This window comes from Eutrema salsugineum, unplaced genomic scaffold (genome assembly GCF_000478725.1).
Source record: "Eutrema salsugineum unplaced genomic scaffold, Eutsalg1_0 scaffold_20, whole genome shotgun sequence".
NCBI classification, from domain to species: Eukaryota; Viridiplantae; Streptophyta; class Magnoliopsida; order Brassicales; family Brassicaceae; genus Eutrema; species Eutrema salsugineum.
Window position 1 is genome coordinate 2,214,543 of NW_006256828.1, and position 17,256 is coordinate 2,231,798.

Here is a 17,256-nt window from a genome sequence, read left to right on the forward strand (position 1 = left end):
GTGTCGTCATTATGTGCTTCAGCGGCGTCGTCATTCTGTGCTTCCTCGGTGATAATCTCATCACCATCGTCATCAGCGACAACCATACAGTCATCTCCAGGTATTGCTTCACGTTCATCTTCATCTATTTCATCTTCAACTTTTCTGCGTGATGACTGAGACTTTCGTGCTATGCGTCGACGAGGGGTTAGCTTCTTCCTTCCTGCCATATTAACTGAGGATTATCGATTTAGAGTTAAGACGTCGTGAAATTGGAGAAGAGAAGAGAAGAAGAGTGGAAGAAATTAGGGAATACAAAAGATGATTTTGGGGATGTTTTGTTTTAGAGACACGATGTCGTCTTGGACTTAACAGATCGTTAACGACAATTAACACATATACACGGTTAATTATATTGACTAATATGATATCTTAGTTGGCTAGGTTAATATAAGTTTGTATCTTTTTTAGCTTATTAAAAAGTCTGTATTTATTTTGGCAAAAACGTGTAAGTTCGATATTTAAATGACCGTTTTCTCTTTAAAGTTTAATACATACATAATTTGATTTTGGTAAAGATTTTTTTTTTAACTATTGTTAACATCAAATATACAATTTAATATTATTTGTTGTTATCTATTCAAACAATCACATCCGGGTTATAACACGCGTTTTAGTAAACTACAATTAGTCAAAGAAAACTATTCAAAACACGTATATAATTTAGATTGTAACATTTGGATGTATTAGTATTTTATCTCTTTGAATTTTAGTTGAAATCTACAAGAAAATTTAACGATAAAGCATAAATAGATAAACAATTTCTTCAACGATTCTTTGTTTTTTTTTCTTCTTTCTAAAAGGGAAAAAGAAAACGTTTCTTGCTTTTCTTCGATACACACATCGGACAATGCTATAAATGCATTGCTTCATATGAGAAAATTAGAGCGGGTTGGACTAGGTCGTGCGCATCGACACAAATATCGCGACCTAACCTTTTATTTGAAATGAAAATCTAAGTAAGGGATGTCTAAATCCTATTGTTTGGTAATGGTGAAAGTGTTTTACTATAATAAGTCGACAAGTCTCGTCAAAAGCTCTAAAAGAAAATTATTAATAGCGTTTGATATTGGTCAAAACTTGTATTTATTGGATTGACTCATATTCGTCTATACGATATAATTATTAATTGGTTACTTAGAAAGGAAGTCAATAATTCAGATGGTTAACCACAACAGCAGAATTTTAATGATTACAAATACTCTGTCTCTAACCCACCACCCCTTTTCTCTCCGTTGTCTACACATCTCTTGTGTATTTAATTATTTCAGATGAAACTTATTAGAAATATCCATCAAAGTCCCACTTATATAATTTTATACTAGCGATGCCGCTCCGTTTGCCCGAACCCCATCCTAGTTTACAAAAAAAAAAAAAACTTCTATAATACAAACACAAAGAAAGATGTTTTACACATTGCCGCATTGGAACCGAGATTCCTCATAATCATGGAAACAAGTTGAAAAACCTCGCAGGTAAACACATCATCACTTTCCTCTCCCTCTCCACAACGTAAGGATCGAATTTAGTGGTGCTGAAGATTGCCAATTGCCAAGTTCATTTCCGAACAAATTCTACCTAGTTTGTTAACAATCGCAATCGTATCTAAATTGTGGAGGGAAAATCAAAGTTGAACATAGAGAGAGAAAGATATTTATAGAGAGAGAGAAGCTTGTCTTCAAAGCATAAAATATCATGGGAAATGACGAATAGCAGAGGTAGATATCTTTTACATTTTATTGCAAATTCGATCGAAACATGTAAAGATAAGGATAGTAACATAAGGATAGTAGTCCATGCTGAGAAGTCACCTGAGGTTCGAGCCTTCCTTCTCACAAAAGACTAACGGTACCTCTAACCTATCAAACAGAATTAACAGAAAATGAGAAAATTAAACGTATGGGATTTTTCTGGTTAGATAAGCTCAACGGGCTAAACGTTATTAAAAACAAGATTTTTGCCATAGTATATTATTTCTCTCTTTTTTTTTTATTAGAGGAATATTCCTATATTAGAAGATACACTTGTATATTCTCTAAAGATTATTTTCTGATTGTGTTAGGGCTTTAGTCTCTCCCTCTTGTATAAATAGCCAACCCTATGAACGATGTAAACACACAAAAATAATACTGAGTTTACAAGTTTGTCATGGTATCAGAGAAATCGATCTGACAGACCTAGTTCAAAGTTTTTTTTTCTTCTCTCTGCTGCGCCTGTCCCTCGACGGTGCTGCAAGTCATTTTTTGGTTTCTCCGCCGCGTCTCTCGACCGGCTGCAGCTTCTCCGCCGCGTCTCTCGACCGGCTGTACGTTTTCTCTGCTGAGTCTCTTCACAGACTGCGTTCTCTGCAACCTCTGTTTTTCAGAATAAAAACAGAGCATTAAGCCTCTCGGCGTTATCTTCTTCTTGACATCATAATGGCCGTCATTCCAAAAGAAGCCACCTACAAGACAATTTCTCCTTTCGATCTCACCTCCGGGGATAACCCTGGTGCTGTAATTTCACAGCCGCTTCTCAACGGTTTGAATTACGATGAGTGGGCTCGTAATCTGCGAATGGCGTCGAGCTCCAGAAAGAAGTTTGGTTTTTTGGATGGGAGTATTCCGAAACCAAAGGATGGTGATGCAACTCTCGAGGATTGGACAGCAAACAATCATCTGCTCATCGGTTGGATCAAGTTGACGATCGAACCCAGGCTTCGCTCCTCCATCTCCACTCGTGAGGTCGCGAAAGATCTGTGGGATATCATTAAAAAGCGTTTTTCGGTGAAGAGTGGTGCTCGTTTACAGCAGCTTCGGAACTCTCTTGCTACGTGTAAACAAAACGGAGCTTCTGTGGATGATTATTTCGGTCGCCTCACCAAAATATGGGACGCCATTGAAAAATGTATGAACTCCAAACATTGTACGTGTGGCAAGTGTGAATGCGATCTAAACGCAGCTCACGACAAGGAGAGAAAAACTCTTTGGGTGCACGGCACGATTTTCTCTCAGGGCTTGATGATTCCATCCACGGGGTTATTCGCTCTCAAATCTGTGCTATCTCTCCTCTTCCCGATCTTGACAGTGTCTATCAGACCATTTTGCAGAACGAAACGGTTCGTTCCAATGCGACTGCAGAAGTCGCGGTGATGGGATTCACTTCCCAAGCTACTCCCGAGTCTCGTCAATCTCCTCCGGTAAGGACTCGTGACGTTACGCCGTCTGGTGGTTCTCGAGGTGGGTTAAACACTCCCGATCCAACTCGCGTCTGCGCCGCTTGTGGCAAGCTGGGTCATGAATTGACGATGTGCTTCAAAGTGATCGGGTACCCTGATTGGTGGACCGATAAACAGCGAAACAGAGGTGGTGGTAGGGGCTCTGCGACAGGTCGTGGAAATGGTGGAGCTCCTTGTGCAAATGTGACTCAGATTTCTGCGGCTAACTCTGCCATTGCTGGGTCTCAAGTGATGATTACCGACAGTGATCGACAAGGTTTAGCTGGGCTTACTAAAGACTAATGGAGTGTGGTCAAGCGGATGATCAATGCGGGCAAGCCTGTTTCGAATTCTGGTGGTAAGAATAATGATACAATATGGATATTAGATACTGGAGCCACACATCACATGACAGGTTGTCTTGATTTGTTGACGGATCTCCGAGATATATCTCCTCTCCCGGTCATACTACCTGCTGGATCGAATGCATGTGCATCGAAACAGGGGACAGTCCATTTTACCTCGGGTGTTTCTTTGAAAGATGTTTTCTACATTGACGGATTTCATACGAATCTTATCTCGTATGGCCAACTTGTCACCGATAACTATCTAGTCGGTCAGGCTACTGATAAGCTGATGATTTTGCAGGATCGCAATACCAGGATGCTGATTGGAGCGGGTGAACGAGAGAGAGAGGGACTTTACCGTTTCCGTGGCATTGAGACATTGGCTGTGTTTCAGACAAGTGTTCGCGAGGATACAATGTTGTGGCATCAGCGTCTTGGTCATCCGTCGTCCCAGATTACTGGAATAGTCCCTAGAGCTAGTAGTTCGTCTAGTAGTACTGATTTTTCTCTTAAACATTGTGATGTCTGTGTTAGAGCTAAACAAACTCGACAGTCTTTTCCGGATAGTTTGAATAATGCATTAGCAGTTTTTGATTTGATACATGTTGACTTATGGGGACCCTATCGTAATACGTTCTGTGGTTCAAGATATTTTTTAACCATTGTCGATGACTATTCGAGTGTTGTCTGGCTCTATCTCCCCGCTGATAAGGCAATGGTTTCCCAACAGATCCGCAATTTTCTTGCCATGATCGAAAGACAATTTGACAAGAAGGTTAAGACTATACAAAGTGATAACGGGACTGAGTTTATGTGTCTCACAGAGTTTTTTCGCGAACAAGGCATCATACATGAAACATCTTGCGTCCATACACCGCAACAGAACGGTCGTGTTGAACGTAAGCACCGACATATCTTGAATGTTGCCAGGGCTCTTCGTTTTCAAGCAAATCTTTCGATTGAATATTGGGGGGAGTGTGTACTCACAGTAGGATATCTAATCAACCGAACTCCTTCGGTGTTGCTTCAGAATAAAACCCCTTTCGAGAAGCTCTATGGTCATGAACCGGGTTATAAACACATACGTGTTCTTGGTTGCCTTGCTTATGCTCACAATTGTGATTATAAAGGTGATAAATTTGCTCCACGAAGTTGACGCTGTGTATTCTTGGGCTATCCTTATGGAAAGAAAGGCTGGAAACTATATGATTTGGAACGTCATACTGTTATCACTTCTCGGGATGTGGTTTTTCATGAGCAGACATTTCCTTTTTCTGCTTCTGAATCTCCACCATTGTTGGAACATACCACATTACCTTCTCCTCTTACGAACACCGCTGCTGATGATCCCATAGACGTGGCTCCAATGGTGCATGATCGAAATAGTGATCCTGTTTCTAGTGAATCTGACTCTGCTCCTCAAACAGAAACGGTTTTAGATGTTGATACTAATGCTTCGGATCAAGTTGTGGAAAACTCATCTGATATTATAGAGGAACCTCTTGGCCGAGGACATCGTGTTCGGATTCCGAACGTCAAGCTACGTGATTTTGTTGTTGAGTCCTTGTCAGCTTCGACTCCTCCACTCTCTCTCGCTCCAGATGAACCCGCTCCTCAGCCATCCTCAGGTTCCTTCTATCCTCTGTCTAACTATGTTTCTATTGATCGGTTTTCCCCTAATCATCGCAAGTTTATATTGGCTTTAACTACTAATATTGAGCCTCGCTCATTTCAAGAGGCCATGAAACAGAAACATTGGGAACAAGCGGTGCATTTGGAGTAGAATTCTCTTGAGGAATTGCAAACATGGAGACTTGAGGATTTGCCTCCGGACAAGAAAGCACTTGGGTGCAAATGGGTTTTTACGACGAAATACAGATCCGATGGATCGATTAAACGATATAAAGCCCGTCTTGTCGTTCTTGGTAATCATCAAGAGGAAGGTTTTGATTATGAGGAGACTTTTGCACCAGTGGCAATGATGAAGACGGTTCGCATATTTCTTGATTTTGCTGCTAAAAATAATCACGAGGTTCATCAGATGGACGTCCACAACGCTTTTCTTCATAGTGATCTTCATGATGTTGTCTACATGAAGCTTCCTCCGGGTTTTCGTCCTGATGGTGAAACTCGCGTTTGTCGACTTCAAAAGTCTTTGTATGGTTTAAAGCAGGCTCCTCGCTGTTGGTTTGCTAAACTAGCTGATGCGCTTCTTGCATATGGTTTTACCCAGTCTCGTGCTGATTACTCTCTCTTCGTCTACTCCAAGAATGATGTTTCTCTCCGCATCTTGGTATACGTCGATGATCTGATCATTTCGGGTAATTCTCCTACGGCGATCCAAACGTTTAAAGATTACTTGTCTCTGTGTTTCCGCATGAAGGATCTAGGAGCGGTTAAGTATTTCCTTGGCTTGGAAGTAGCTTGAAACTCATCCGGCATCTATCTTTGCCAACGGAAGTATGCGACTGATATTGTTTCCGAGATGGGTCTCCTTGGGTGTAAACCGGCCGGTTCTCCTATTGATCAGAATCATCAATTGGGTCTTGTTGACGGTCCTCTACTCGCTGATCCGGAACGTTATCGAAGATTGGTGGGGCGTCTTATCTACCTATCTGCAACACGTCCGGATCTTGCTTATATTATTCATGTGCTTTCTCAATTTATGCAGTCTCCTAGAGATCGCTCGCAGTTTTAAAGGTTGTGCGCTATCTCAAAGGGACACTCGGACAAGGTATTCTTCTTCGTGCGGAGGATAACTTCCATGTCGGTGGTTGGTGTAACTCGGATTGGGCATCTTGTCCTTTAACAAGGCGATCTATTACGGGATATACATTATTCAATTTGGTTCTTCGCCGGTCACATGGAAATGTCAAAAACAGGATACTGTCTCTCGGTCCTCTACGGAAGCAGAGTATCGGGCGATGACTGAGGCTAACGCAGAGCTTCGATGGATTAAAGCATTGCTTGGTGAAATGGGTATGAAACACACGGAGCCTATGTCACTTTTATGTGATAGTAAACCTGCTCTGCATATCAGTGCCAATCCCGTGTTTCATGAACGAACTAAACATGTTGAACTGGATTGTCATTTTGTTCGTGATGACATTATTCGTGGCATTATCAAATCTGTGCACGTTTCAACGAAAGAGCAACTTGCCGACATTCTTACTAAGGCATTGGGTAAAAAGGAATTTGATGCATTTTTGATCAAGTTGGGCATAGCAAACTTGTATGCTCCAATTTGAGGGGAAGTATTAGAGGAATATTCCTATATTAGAAGATACATTTGTATATTCTCTAGAGATTATTTTCTGATTGTGTTAGGGCTCTAGTCTCTCCCTCTTGTATAAATAGCCAACCCTATGAACGATGTAAACACACAGAAATAATATTGAGTTTACAAGTTTGTCATTTTTAATAATCCGTATTAACATTTTGTGTAGACAAACAAGAACTGTTAAACAATAACACAAAGAAACAGAACCAAACGGCAAAACCTTGAATATCCCCTAGAGAATCATCTCTTTAATACAAAAAGTTCATAAAAACAAGAAAAGAAAAAAAAAAAAAAGAAAGATAGTACAACCAAACATCAATATCATAAGGATAGAACGGGATGCTGAGACACATTATTAAAATTCGGACACTCTTTTCTCAGTTAGAGTGTTCATTTCACAACTCACAAGTAAATAACTTCTTCAATCTTCGAGTCTAAGCCTTCTCACAAAGGCTAACGGTACATCCAACCTATCAAAAAGTTAATATAAAATGAAACCAAATAGGCTTTATTGGAACCAAAACTTTCGCCACAATAATATATGATCCAGAGTTAACATTAGCAATGGCACAATTAAGAACTTTATATGATCAAACAACAACACACACATAAACCAAAAACAGAGCCACCGTTGGTTCGGAAACCACAAACAAACCAAAACCAAGAACAATATATATCAAAAGTCTTGTTCAAATGAGCAAAGGAGGTAAACAGTCACCTCATACCTCAGTTGCGAGTGCGACGAGATCCCCTTGAGTTTTCAGTACGCACAGGGTGAGTCTGCCCCTCCTGAGGCAGCCCGAGCTCAGAACGCAATATAGCTAGCCGTCTCTGCAATTTTCAGCCTAAGTTGAATCCGGTCAGTTTCAGACTTCTTGCGGGCAGCTTTGAGCTCCTTCTCAAGGACCTTAACATCAGGTACTGCAGCAGCGATCTCTCTATGGTGACGAGGCTGCGTCTCTCGAGAAGCCTCGCTGGTACGAGAGATGTTGAACCGATGGGCCAACGTCGAGGAGCCTTGTGAGATGGTAGTCAGGTGTGGTGGTGACGCGGCGTGATGGGCTGCAGAAGACGAGGTGTGTGATCTTGGACCTGGGCTGACCCAACTCGTTCACGGCCCTCACTGCAGCGTCTCTCTCCAGCCTCGATATCTCCAGGAACATTATTTCCTGCTGCCGAGAACGGGAAGACACGTTCCTACGCTCTTGCAATCAAATTACACTGTGTGATCAAATACTGATTGTTTTTATTGACCCAAATATTTCATCAAGATTCAATCAAATACTTTTACCTGAGTTACCTATGCCGCGCACGGCCACGGTGGACATCTTCTTACGCTCTACGATGCTTTTGAGTAAACTCTTCTTCTGTTGAACATTTCTTTAATAGTTTTTAAGACGCTGTAGCTGTGTAGCAGTTGAAGAGGGGTTCCTCTTATATATTGCAAAAAATTCAAACATGTCTCTTTCCCACCATGACGTTAATAACTTACGAGAGAAGCAGAGCGACTTTCCTCGTTAGTTCTTAAGAGAGAAACATACTGAAATCATGATTTCTAGTGGCCGTCCAATCCATAGAATATATGTCACCAATAATTACGTCATTCTAACGATGGCCTAACCATAAGTTTTGTTTAATTTTTTTTATCAACATGTTGCAGATAGTGAGGGGGGACATTGAATGTCTGTGTCCCTGTATCATCTTCTCCTATTACTGTCATCTTCCTGATGGATCACATAATCTATTGTGGGACTAATCAAACTGATCTAACTCAACTCTAAACTCTTGTAAGCCCGAAATCCTAATTTCTAATCCAAAAAATAAATATATTACATATTTTACATGTTGAACTCCACCCGTGTGACAAGGCTTACCAAGCCAATTTTCTTTAAAATGCTAAAAGAGAACATTTTTTTTTTGATATATGGTTAAACTGTCTGATATCATCTGACAGTGAGAAGAAACAAAACAACAACAAAAAAAAGATTACAAATCGTAGGCAGATACAGGTTCAAGTTTAACAAACTCATCAAAAGGATTTTCGTTTTTCTTCTTCTAACCATGCTTTTTGCTTGCTTCTAATATATGTACCTGATGATGACAAATAGAGACATGACTCCTTCACCTTTTCTTGATTACAATGCCTTTCTTTCTATTTTCCAAATCCAAAGCCATGATCTTGGTTCTTGGGGTTCTTTCTTAAACTTCCTTCACGGCTTGTATAATTTGAACCCAAACACTCTTGGAACATAGTTTGTTGTTGCCTTTGGTGGCTTCAGATGCCCATAAGTCATCAAGAACAGATGTGGAAGTGTTGTCCCAAAGTAAGCTCCATCTATGTCTGTTCAATTGCTTTAAGGAAAACCCAAAAAAGATCAACAGCTGCAAGATCTATAGAAACTCAAAAAGATGATTGCTTTAGGCATAGAAATCAAACATCAGACATATTCAAGTTTTCAGCACGAAATGAAAGTGTGGGAAACAAAAAGGATACTGCCTTGATATTTTGATCGTGGGTAGTAAATGTCCTCGCATTTAGGGCAATATATCTTCACCGTGCTTGATCGTGGTAAATCCGATTGACCAACCGGAAGACAAGGTTGGCCACAGCAATAAACTCTCGGGCATCTTCCAAAATCATAGTTTTTGTATTTGTCTAACTGCAAATAAATCATCAAGGATAGAGAATCATCAAGTGAATCTTTTATGTGATGTTTAAAATATACAAATGAGTACAAAGAATTTTTTTGGTACCATTGCAGCCAATCCTTTGCTTGTCAAAATGTAACGAGCGTGAATAAGTCCATAAAGCATCTCAGCTGCTGACTCGATCAATTCATTCTGTTCCTCTGTAAACATCTCTCCTGTTACCGATCCAATCCAAATCAAAAATTCCAGAGACACAATCACGTAAAGCGAACCATATCGGTTTCACTGCTATCCCTGAATGCAGACTCTGTGCCTAGCTAGACCGCAAGCTAAGTTGGATGAAAAGAAAACATTATAACTTACCATGAGAAGACTCGACATCGAGAATCAAATCAAGAGCGTACTCGTAGTACGGAACTAGACTGCTGAGTCCACACAAGTTGAAGTCATCTTGGATGTAATCATCATCAACTTCACAGAAGAACTCGTTTCCCCGTAAATTGCAGAACCAAGATATCCATGAAGTGTCCTCTCCATCAGAACCACTGACATCTGACTCTTCTTCACTGTCTGTGTCTGATTCATCTATTGCCAATAAGAGGAGAAGCACACAAAACATTTCATCAGTTACAATTTCTTTAATAAGAGTTCCATAGACTAATAAATGGGTTGCTTAATTCAGCTCATGAAACAGAAGCAAAACACCCAATACCTCTACAATGAACGATACATAAGCGTTTTGGTTAATATAAAAGCGTTTTGCAAATGTATGATTAATATCCAATATCTCTCTGCCATAAACGAGGGAACATGATAGGAAATTAAAATTTCATCAATTCACCAATTAGACATATCATTGATTCCCAAATCAGGAAGACACATAGCTAATTCTAGGTTAAGTCTCAAATCCAACAAAATAGGAAAAAATCCAAATGCCAAATGCGATTTCAATAGCACACACAAAACGAGAGCAGCAAAAATGAAACTCACCGTTTGAAACGTTATTCTTAGAACGCGAATCTCTAAGGTCATGTGACTGCTTCCCCATTAAGACGGAGTGCGCCGCCGCCGTTACGGTTCCTTTTCCCTTGCCGTTAACTTGACGAGACGTCGACGGAGAGGGCCGTTCCAGAGCTTCGTTGATCCGTTTACGATCCACAACCTCCGGTCTCGAACCAACCGTACCTCTCTCTCTATACATGATTCTAAATTCGCTAACAAATCTCTCTCTCTCTCTCTAACTATTTCAGTTTTCCGATACAGCTATTGAACACCTTCACCGGCGGCGATTCATGCCGGTGAGATCGAGAAATGACGGCCGTACCTGGCTTAAAAATTGAGCTCTAGGGTTTTGAAATGGAAGCTTTTTCTCTTGCCGAATCTTGTTCTCTCGTATTTCTGTTTTAGTACAGAGAAGATTGTTTTTTAATTTTTTTTTTTTCTTTTCACCGTTGGATTGTTGTGGAATACAAAAATATTTTTAAAAAACAAAAGGAGGGGCAAAATGGGAAATAGCGGAATAAAGTTATAGGTTCCCGGAGACGAGGGAGGAAGTGGAGCGGTGAATCGGCAGCCACTGAGAGAAAGTGGAGAGATGGGTTCGCAGTCCAACCACCAAACTTCCGGTTCGAGACGTGGCAGTTCACTACACAGACGGCTGCTCGTAAAACGCACATTACGTGTATGTATATGGAACAAAATTCTGATATTGAATATTGATTGCATCAGAGAAACATCGTATAGACATGTCTTTAAATGTGTTTAATCATGTTAATATTCTTTCTACTCAACCATTTCTTTTTCACGTTCTTGCGTTGTAAGAAAAAACTAAGATTTTGAACAGTACAAATTCTTTTGTTTTATATCCGAATTAATGCTGTTCTACTAAAACCAATTTTTACTATTTTGTTATTATATTGCCAAATTAGCATCCCATCATTTTACTATGCTACTCTTTCACTCAACCTACTATTAACTTTTATGGTATACAATTCCATGGGAAATCTCATACCCTCCGAAATCATGTAAATTCACAATGATTATATATATACACAACTAAATAGAAACTGAATCCAGACTTTTCGACCAAATGAACAAAAACCACTAACACTATAATCATTTGATTAAACTAACCAATCCTACTAGCACATGGAGATTTCAAGATCATCTCTCAACCAAAGGCAACTCCAAAATCCTAACATGAGATCGTGGTGGTGTTTGGGCTTGTAATGACATTTCCTACGAAATATGAAATCACTCTCTTTATCATAAGCTTATCTTTTGGTATAGCTATCTCCTATATGAGCAATTTCCGTATCCATCAACATTGTTGCAGATAAAAAGAGAGAGAGAGAGTGCGAGGAGAGATCATATCTTACAAAGACCAGGAAAGGTATCTGAGTGTGTCCATTAGTCTTCACCAAAGTACTTTTCTTCAGCGTCAAGGCCAACCTCTCGAAGCCAATGATCATCAAGAGTCTCGTCATTGTCTATCTTTGTGTAATCCAAATGCTGATGATCTTCTCCCGACAAGAACTTCTGGTGCATGATTGATATGAACTGATCCATCAGATCTTGCATCTCCTCTGGCGGTAAAAATGTTGCCCTATCGTTCTGTTCTCTATTATTTGATGATCCGTTGCTATCTGTGAATCTAGTAGCCTGAAATAAAAACCAGAAACTAGATTGTAAAAGAGGGTTTCTCAATACAATTAAGTAAACAAATCTAGAACGAGAGATTTATGATCTTCGAACCAACATAAACAACAACAAAAAAAAAAAAAACAAGTTACCTCTACAATACTTGAGCTAGCTTGCATTTTCGCATCTTCGTCATGTTCTGATTCCACTTCTTCCTCTTCTTCTTCTTCGTCATCATGTTCTGATTCCTCCATCTTCTCATTGCCAACCCAATCACTCTCCGCAACACCTAACCTTTGCTGCTCCTCTCTAATCCGAGAAACCAACTTAGCCTCCTCTGCCTGTCTCATCAATGTCTCTGACCAACGTTCTCCAGGCCTAGCCATGTTCCTACCCGTCAAATCCTGAAATTTCCCGACATACTCGTGGTGTAGATACGGCTCTCTATCTCTCATAGCATCCTCAGAGAAATACTGTCCTTTTGATACAAGCTCGTTCAAGTACGCCAGTCTCCTATTCCTCACAGCTACAGACCTCGATTTCAGCTCTTCTGATGTTGGACTTATCTTCTTCCGCAGGCTTTTCAAGTGCCAATCAACCTCGTAGTCATGTTTCAAAGCATCAAACTCAAGCAATTCATCTACACTTAACTGCGATCCATAACGCTCTGAAATCAAAGCAAAACAAAAAAGTCTCAGTTCCGAGATCAAAAATAGCGATAGGCTTTAGCCTAACAAATGCATTACACACTCAATAATTAGATAGTTAAGAATCTTAAGATAAATTAGAAGCCAATACTAATCTATTCATAAATTTCCACACCGCCATGAAGAAATAGGTATACGAATCGGTAGTTTCACGAGAAATTTAGAGCATCAAACTCAACTGAGATCCATATCGCTCTGAATCAATGCAAACAACTAGGTTTTCAATTGAGTCCTGAAATCAAAACCGTGATAGGGTTTTTTAGTCTAAAATCGCATAAAACTAAGATGACTAAGAAGGCAAATTCGTAAAATTCCGCAGATAATGTGAAGAAATTCGTATTAATATCGAGAAATTGACTGGAAAATTACCAAGGAAAACGGCGGGATCACGACGGAGGAGGTCTAGGAGGATGGATTTGCGTTGGTCGGAAGATGCAGCGGTTGATTGGACGGCGCGCGGGAAGTAGAGATCGTCGAGAGAGGAAAGCCTCGCCGCAATTTCTCCAGCCGCCGCTTCTTTCATTGCTCTTCCCTCCATCTTCTTCTTCTCTCCCGTTGCTTCTCCTCTCGATCAGAAATCTGTAACCTGTAATTGTAAATCTTCTTCGCTCACGTGCTGGTCTCGTGAGAAGGCTTTGGCGGTGTTAGTTTGGTACTGGGCTTTCTCGCTCGTACCTATCCAGCATTTCTTGTCAGCAGGTGGAGGGATAATCCGGTTTATGGTTTGGTTCGGTTTGTATTCATCCGATTTATTATACAATATTTGATGATTCCATGAAAATTTGATTTTGATTTTAAATTCATTTTTGGTTTTGGTCTTTTAAATTTCCAATTACTAAACTAATTTGTTGATTTTTTTTTTTGCGTGTGCGTGGTCAACTCACTGCATTAAATCCCCTTAAATCAAAGAAGATGATCCAAGATAAGGATAGAACTACAACAAGTCACCCCACGAGGCACGAGGAACAGATACAATTATTATGCATATAAAGCCATATACCGACCTCTTTTTTTTTGTTTTCAAATTTCAACTGGTATATTACTTTTTTTTATTTTTATTTATCTCAACTGGTAGATTACTTCTGCGTTAGAAACCTTACAACATCACAAGTCGTGAGTCGTGACCAAAAATGCCTCAGGAATAGAGGTGACCCAAATACTGACTTCAGTCCTCAAAAAGAGGTTTTCGTTAAGTTGATTTATAAACATTTCTTTTTTTGGTTCTTTCGTCCATTGTGTTTTTTTTTCACTCAAAATCTTATTACACGAAGTCACGAACATAAATCATATAGTAAATCATATCTTTAATCAGAAGTGAGATTTTGTATTAGTTTTTATTTTTCCGCAGAACTACAACTTAATATTAAAAACTGTTAAAGAAAAATAACCAAGAGGAATCCATTTCATTGAAACTGAGCCCCAGAAACTGGAAAATTCCAAGGGTAAGTACACTACATTACATAACACTGTTACAATCGGTCTTGTTCTTGGTCCAACTCACAACCTGGTCTCTATAAACCAACTTGTTTTTTCACGTGGCAATCTCATCCACTTCCGAGTTAAAGACAAAACTCGGAAACGTCGTCGTTATGTCCCTGCAGTTGAAAAAGTCCTGAAACTTGTAAAATGGCACCAAAAATAATCAAGTAACTAAGTTTCATAGTAAGGGGAAAACATACCTCAGATATGGAAGAGTCATGATTTTAAGCAAAGATGGGTTTTTGATTACGAAATCGCTCCATTCTGTCTTACCAATCTTTCCATCCCGATCCACATCTGCGTCCTCAAATGTCTGTTCACGAAAAGAAAAGGACCCGAGTTTTATAAAACAATCTTTGTTTCCGTAGAAGTAGAAAAGTTGTGATAAACAAGGAACCTGATCGAGTATCACTTCTATGGTATCATCAGCTAGTTTCATTTCAGATTCGCAGAGAAGGGCAATCAACATTTGCTTCACCTGCCAAAATTACACACACGATTATGATTTTTCTGAAGAGTTTATTCAGTAAATTATGCAAAATCAAGAACATTCATCCATCATCAGTATTGAAAAACATGTTCGAAATTTAACACGTTAAAACATAAATTGGTTTTCAAGTCGAAATATCTCAGAAATGTATACCTCTTGACGCTCAATGAAGCCCGTGCAGTCCATGTCATAAAGCCTAAACGTGACTGAGATATATATACAGACTAATGTGAATAAAAAACAGGGGAAGGCTTTAGAGAAACGACGATAGATATAAACTCGCTTATGGTCAACTTACAGTCTGTTTTCTCCTCTAGAGAAGCATTAGGGTGGAAAACATTGAGTGATCTCACAAAATCTCCAAAATCAATTACGCCCTTTCGTTTGACATCAAACAAATCAAATATCTGCAAAAGAGGGAATTACCATTAAGTACTTCTATAGAACCCATCTTTAAGATCAACTACAAAGTCATAAAGGTCTGAGAATCTTGAGATTCACCCTATTGGCAAACAAATTTTCCTTCTTCCTGTTCTTGAACAAAGCAAGTTGAAACTCTTCCTGCATTACAAGTTGGTCGTTGAATAAGTAACAATATCCAAAAGTGGGCCATGAAAGCTTCAATTTTCAAAACCAACCAATAAAAAAAGAAGTACAATTCAAGTCAACTGTCAATAAATAGACTTGGTAAGCAATACGGAGCCAACAGATCAGCATGGAGATTCAATTATGACCTAATAATAAATTGGCGAAAGTCAACAAAGTTGACAAAGATTATGGAAACTGGATAATAGTGCATTGAATATTATGTCCCTGTCCATCAAGCTCTCAAGATCCTGCCATGAGGTACAAACGAATTACGAATCAAAGGCTTTTGATTATCAGTACCTTGTTTATCAAGCCATCATCAACAACCGAGCTGCTTATGCTCTTGAATAACTCGAACAATGCTTCAACTTCACTGACACTAACTAGAAAAAACAAAGAAATAACAAGCCAAACGCTGCGAGATTAATAATAAATATCAAGTCATTCAATAAGAAAATTATATATGGCAACAAAGATTGGTGAAGAGACACTTGTTGAAAATTCTCTGATCAAGATTCATTTCGAAAGTAGATATGATCCAAGAAAAAATTATGTGATGACTTAAGTTAACGACAAGCATCCTCGAAATGGAAGATATTAATCTTTTAACGAAAATAGACTATGAATAAAACACCATTTTTGAGATCAGTGAATGCCTAGGACAGCAAAATGAGTTAAGAAGAAGAAAGGTCAAGGAGCAGCCACTAAGTTCAAGCTCTTGTAGATCTAAAGCTAAGAAGAAGATGGAGACGTAATCGATTTTCAAAAACAAGAAAAGAAGATGAAACGTATTGAGCAAGTTAACTTACAAGCTGTCTCTGAGGCAAGCTTCACAGGGTTTTCGTGTCCCGGAAATTCTCTCGAAGCCGTGGAATGAAAACAGCCCATTTACAGATGAGAAGAAAAACGAAGAAACCCGAGAAGAAGAAGAAGAAGAAGAAGAAGAAGAAGAAGAAGCTTATTCGATTGATAAAAATCGCTAATTCAACGATTTCGGATATTGTAAAGCTTGATTGCTGATATCACTGTCCATCATCATGACCATCTTTGGAATCTACACATATTCAAAGGAAACACAGAACCCAAAAAATTATGATTAAAAGACGAACACGATGATTAAATTAGCATAAACCCTAGAGAAAGTACTAACGATACGGGAATTGAAATACAGAATTTAACTCGGATTTCGTGAAGTAAGTTACAGAAATTTGACCAGATTGACAAATTTTGAAATTAATCGAAAATCAAACAAGTAATGTAGGCGCGGCCCGAGAATCTCCGAACCCAGAAATTAAACGGTAAGATCGAAAAAGAAAAAAAAAATCCCTATAGAATTTAAAATCAGCACTTACCACCGAGAGAACGGCTCGCCGGCTCGGTGAGAGAGAGAAGGGATTTTGGAAAATGAGAGAGACGACGAAGATCTATGACGATGGTAGATGAATGATCGGACGGCTGAGATTAGCTGCTCATATTACAGACTTGCTGGGCTTTTTGTTTGTTCAGAGGCCGATTGAGAGAAATTATGAGAGTTTATAAGATGAGTGTCGCTCGTGTGAAAGTTCGAACGCGTGCGAAACACCAACTTTGTATTTTCTCTCTCTCTCTCTCTCTCTCTCTCTCTCTCTCTCTCTCTCTCTCTCTCTCTCTCTCTTTTTGTTTCAACCAAACCTAATTTTATTTCATTGTTACAGTGTGGAAAAAAAACCATAACTGCTGTTATGTCTTTAAGACATTTTACTTTGATTTGGAATTGTTTCAAAAACATTTAATTCATTTTTAAAAAATTCTTAAGTTCATTAACACGAAACAAGAGCAAGAGTTTGAACACTGCTTTCTAG

General features: G+C 39.2%; 3 protein-coding genes and 1 long non-coding RNA gene across 7 annotated transcripts; all 4 read right to left on the reverse strand.

The window, feature by feature from the left end:
• Positions 1-7,063: 7,063 nt before the first annotated feature.
• On the reverse strand, positions 7,064-8,264 carry LOC112086397. Its single transcript, XR_002899521.1, has 2 exons — positions 7,588-8,264; positions 7,064-7,332 (listed from the first exon to the last, which is right to left on the reverse strand). It is a non-coding gene; the product is annotated as an uncharacterized LOC112086397 (long non-coding RNA).
• Positions 8,265-8,818: 554 nt separating this feature from the next.
• On the reverse strand, positions 8,819-10,946 carry LOC18016226 (casein kinase II subunit beta-1). 2 transcript variants are annotated; one of them, XM_006398339.2, is made up of 5 exons: positions 10,502-10,946; positions 9,875-10,096; positions 9,617-9,711; positions 9,357-9,522; positions 8,819-9,203 (listed from the first exon to the last, which is right to left on the reverse strand). In XM_006398339.2, exons 1-5 carry the CDS (start codon positions 10,710-10,712, stop codon positions 9,073-9,075), a joined length of 825 nt encoding a protein of 274 aa, XP_006398402.1. In that variant the 5' UTR covers positions 10,713-10,946; the 3' UTR covers positions 8,819-9,072. The 2 variants fall into 2 exon arrangements, with proteins under 2 accessions (XP_006398402.1, XP_006398403.1); XM_006398340.2 differs by having other exon boundaries at positions 9,617-9,726.
• A 566-nt stretch (positions 10,947-11,512) lies between these two features.
• Positions 11,513-13,475, reverse strand: LOC18016227 (coiled-coil domain-containing protein 97). Of its 3 annotated transcripts, none has more exons than XM_024155238.1 (4): positions 13,228-13,390; positions 13,038-13,090; positions 12,304-12,818; positions 11,513-12,172 (listed from the first exon to the last, which is right to left on the reverse strand). In XM_024155238.1, exons 2-4 carry the CDS (start codon positions 13,045-13,047, stop codon positions 11,921-11,923), a joined length of 777 nt encoding a protein of 258 aa, XP_024011006.1. In that variant the 5' UTR covers positions 13,048-13,090; positions 13,228-13,390; the 3' UTR covers positions 11,513-11,920. The 3 variants fall into 3 exon arrangements, with proteins under 3 accessions (XP_024011006.1, XP_024011005.1, XP_006398404.1); XM_024155237.1 differs by lacking the exon at positions 13,038-13,090 and having other exon boundaries at positions 11,514-11,749; positions 11,890-12,172; positions 13,228-13,475; XM_006398341.2 differs by lacking the exon at positions 13,038-13,090 and having other exon boundaries at positions 11,519-12,172; positions 13,228-13,475.
• Positions 13,476-14,168: 693 nt separating this feature from the next.
• LOC18016327 (calcineurin B-like protein 9) lies at positions 14,169-16,923 on the reverse strand. The gene is made up of 9 exons (XM_006398342.2): positions 16,768-16,923; positions 16,225-16,469; positions 15,716-15,798; positions 15,329-15,388; positions 15,126-15,234; positions 14,981-15,033; positions 14,735-14,815; positions 14,538-14,650; positions 14,169-14,453 (listed from the first exon to the last, which is right to left on the reverse strand). Exons 2-9 carry the CDS (start codon positions 16,301-16,303, stop codon positions 14,390-14,392), a joined length of 642 nt encoding a protein of 213 aa, XP_006398405.1. The 5' UTR covers positions 16,304-16,469; positions 16,768-16,923; the 3' UTR covers positions 14,169-14,389.
• Positions 16,924-17,256: the final 333 nt, after the last annotated feature.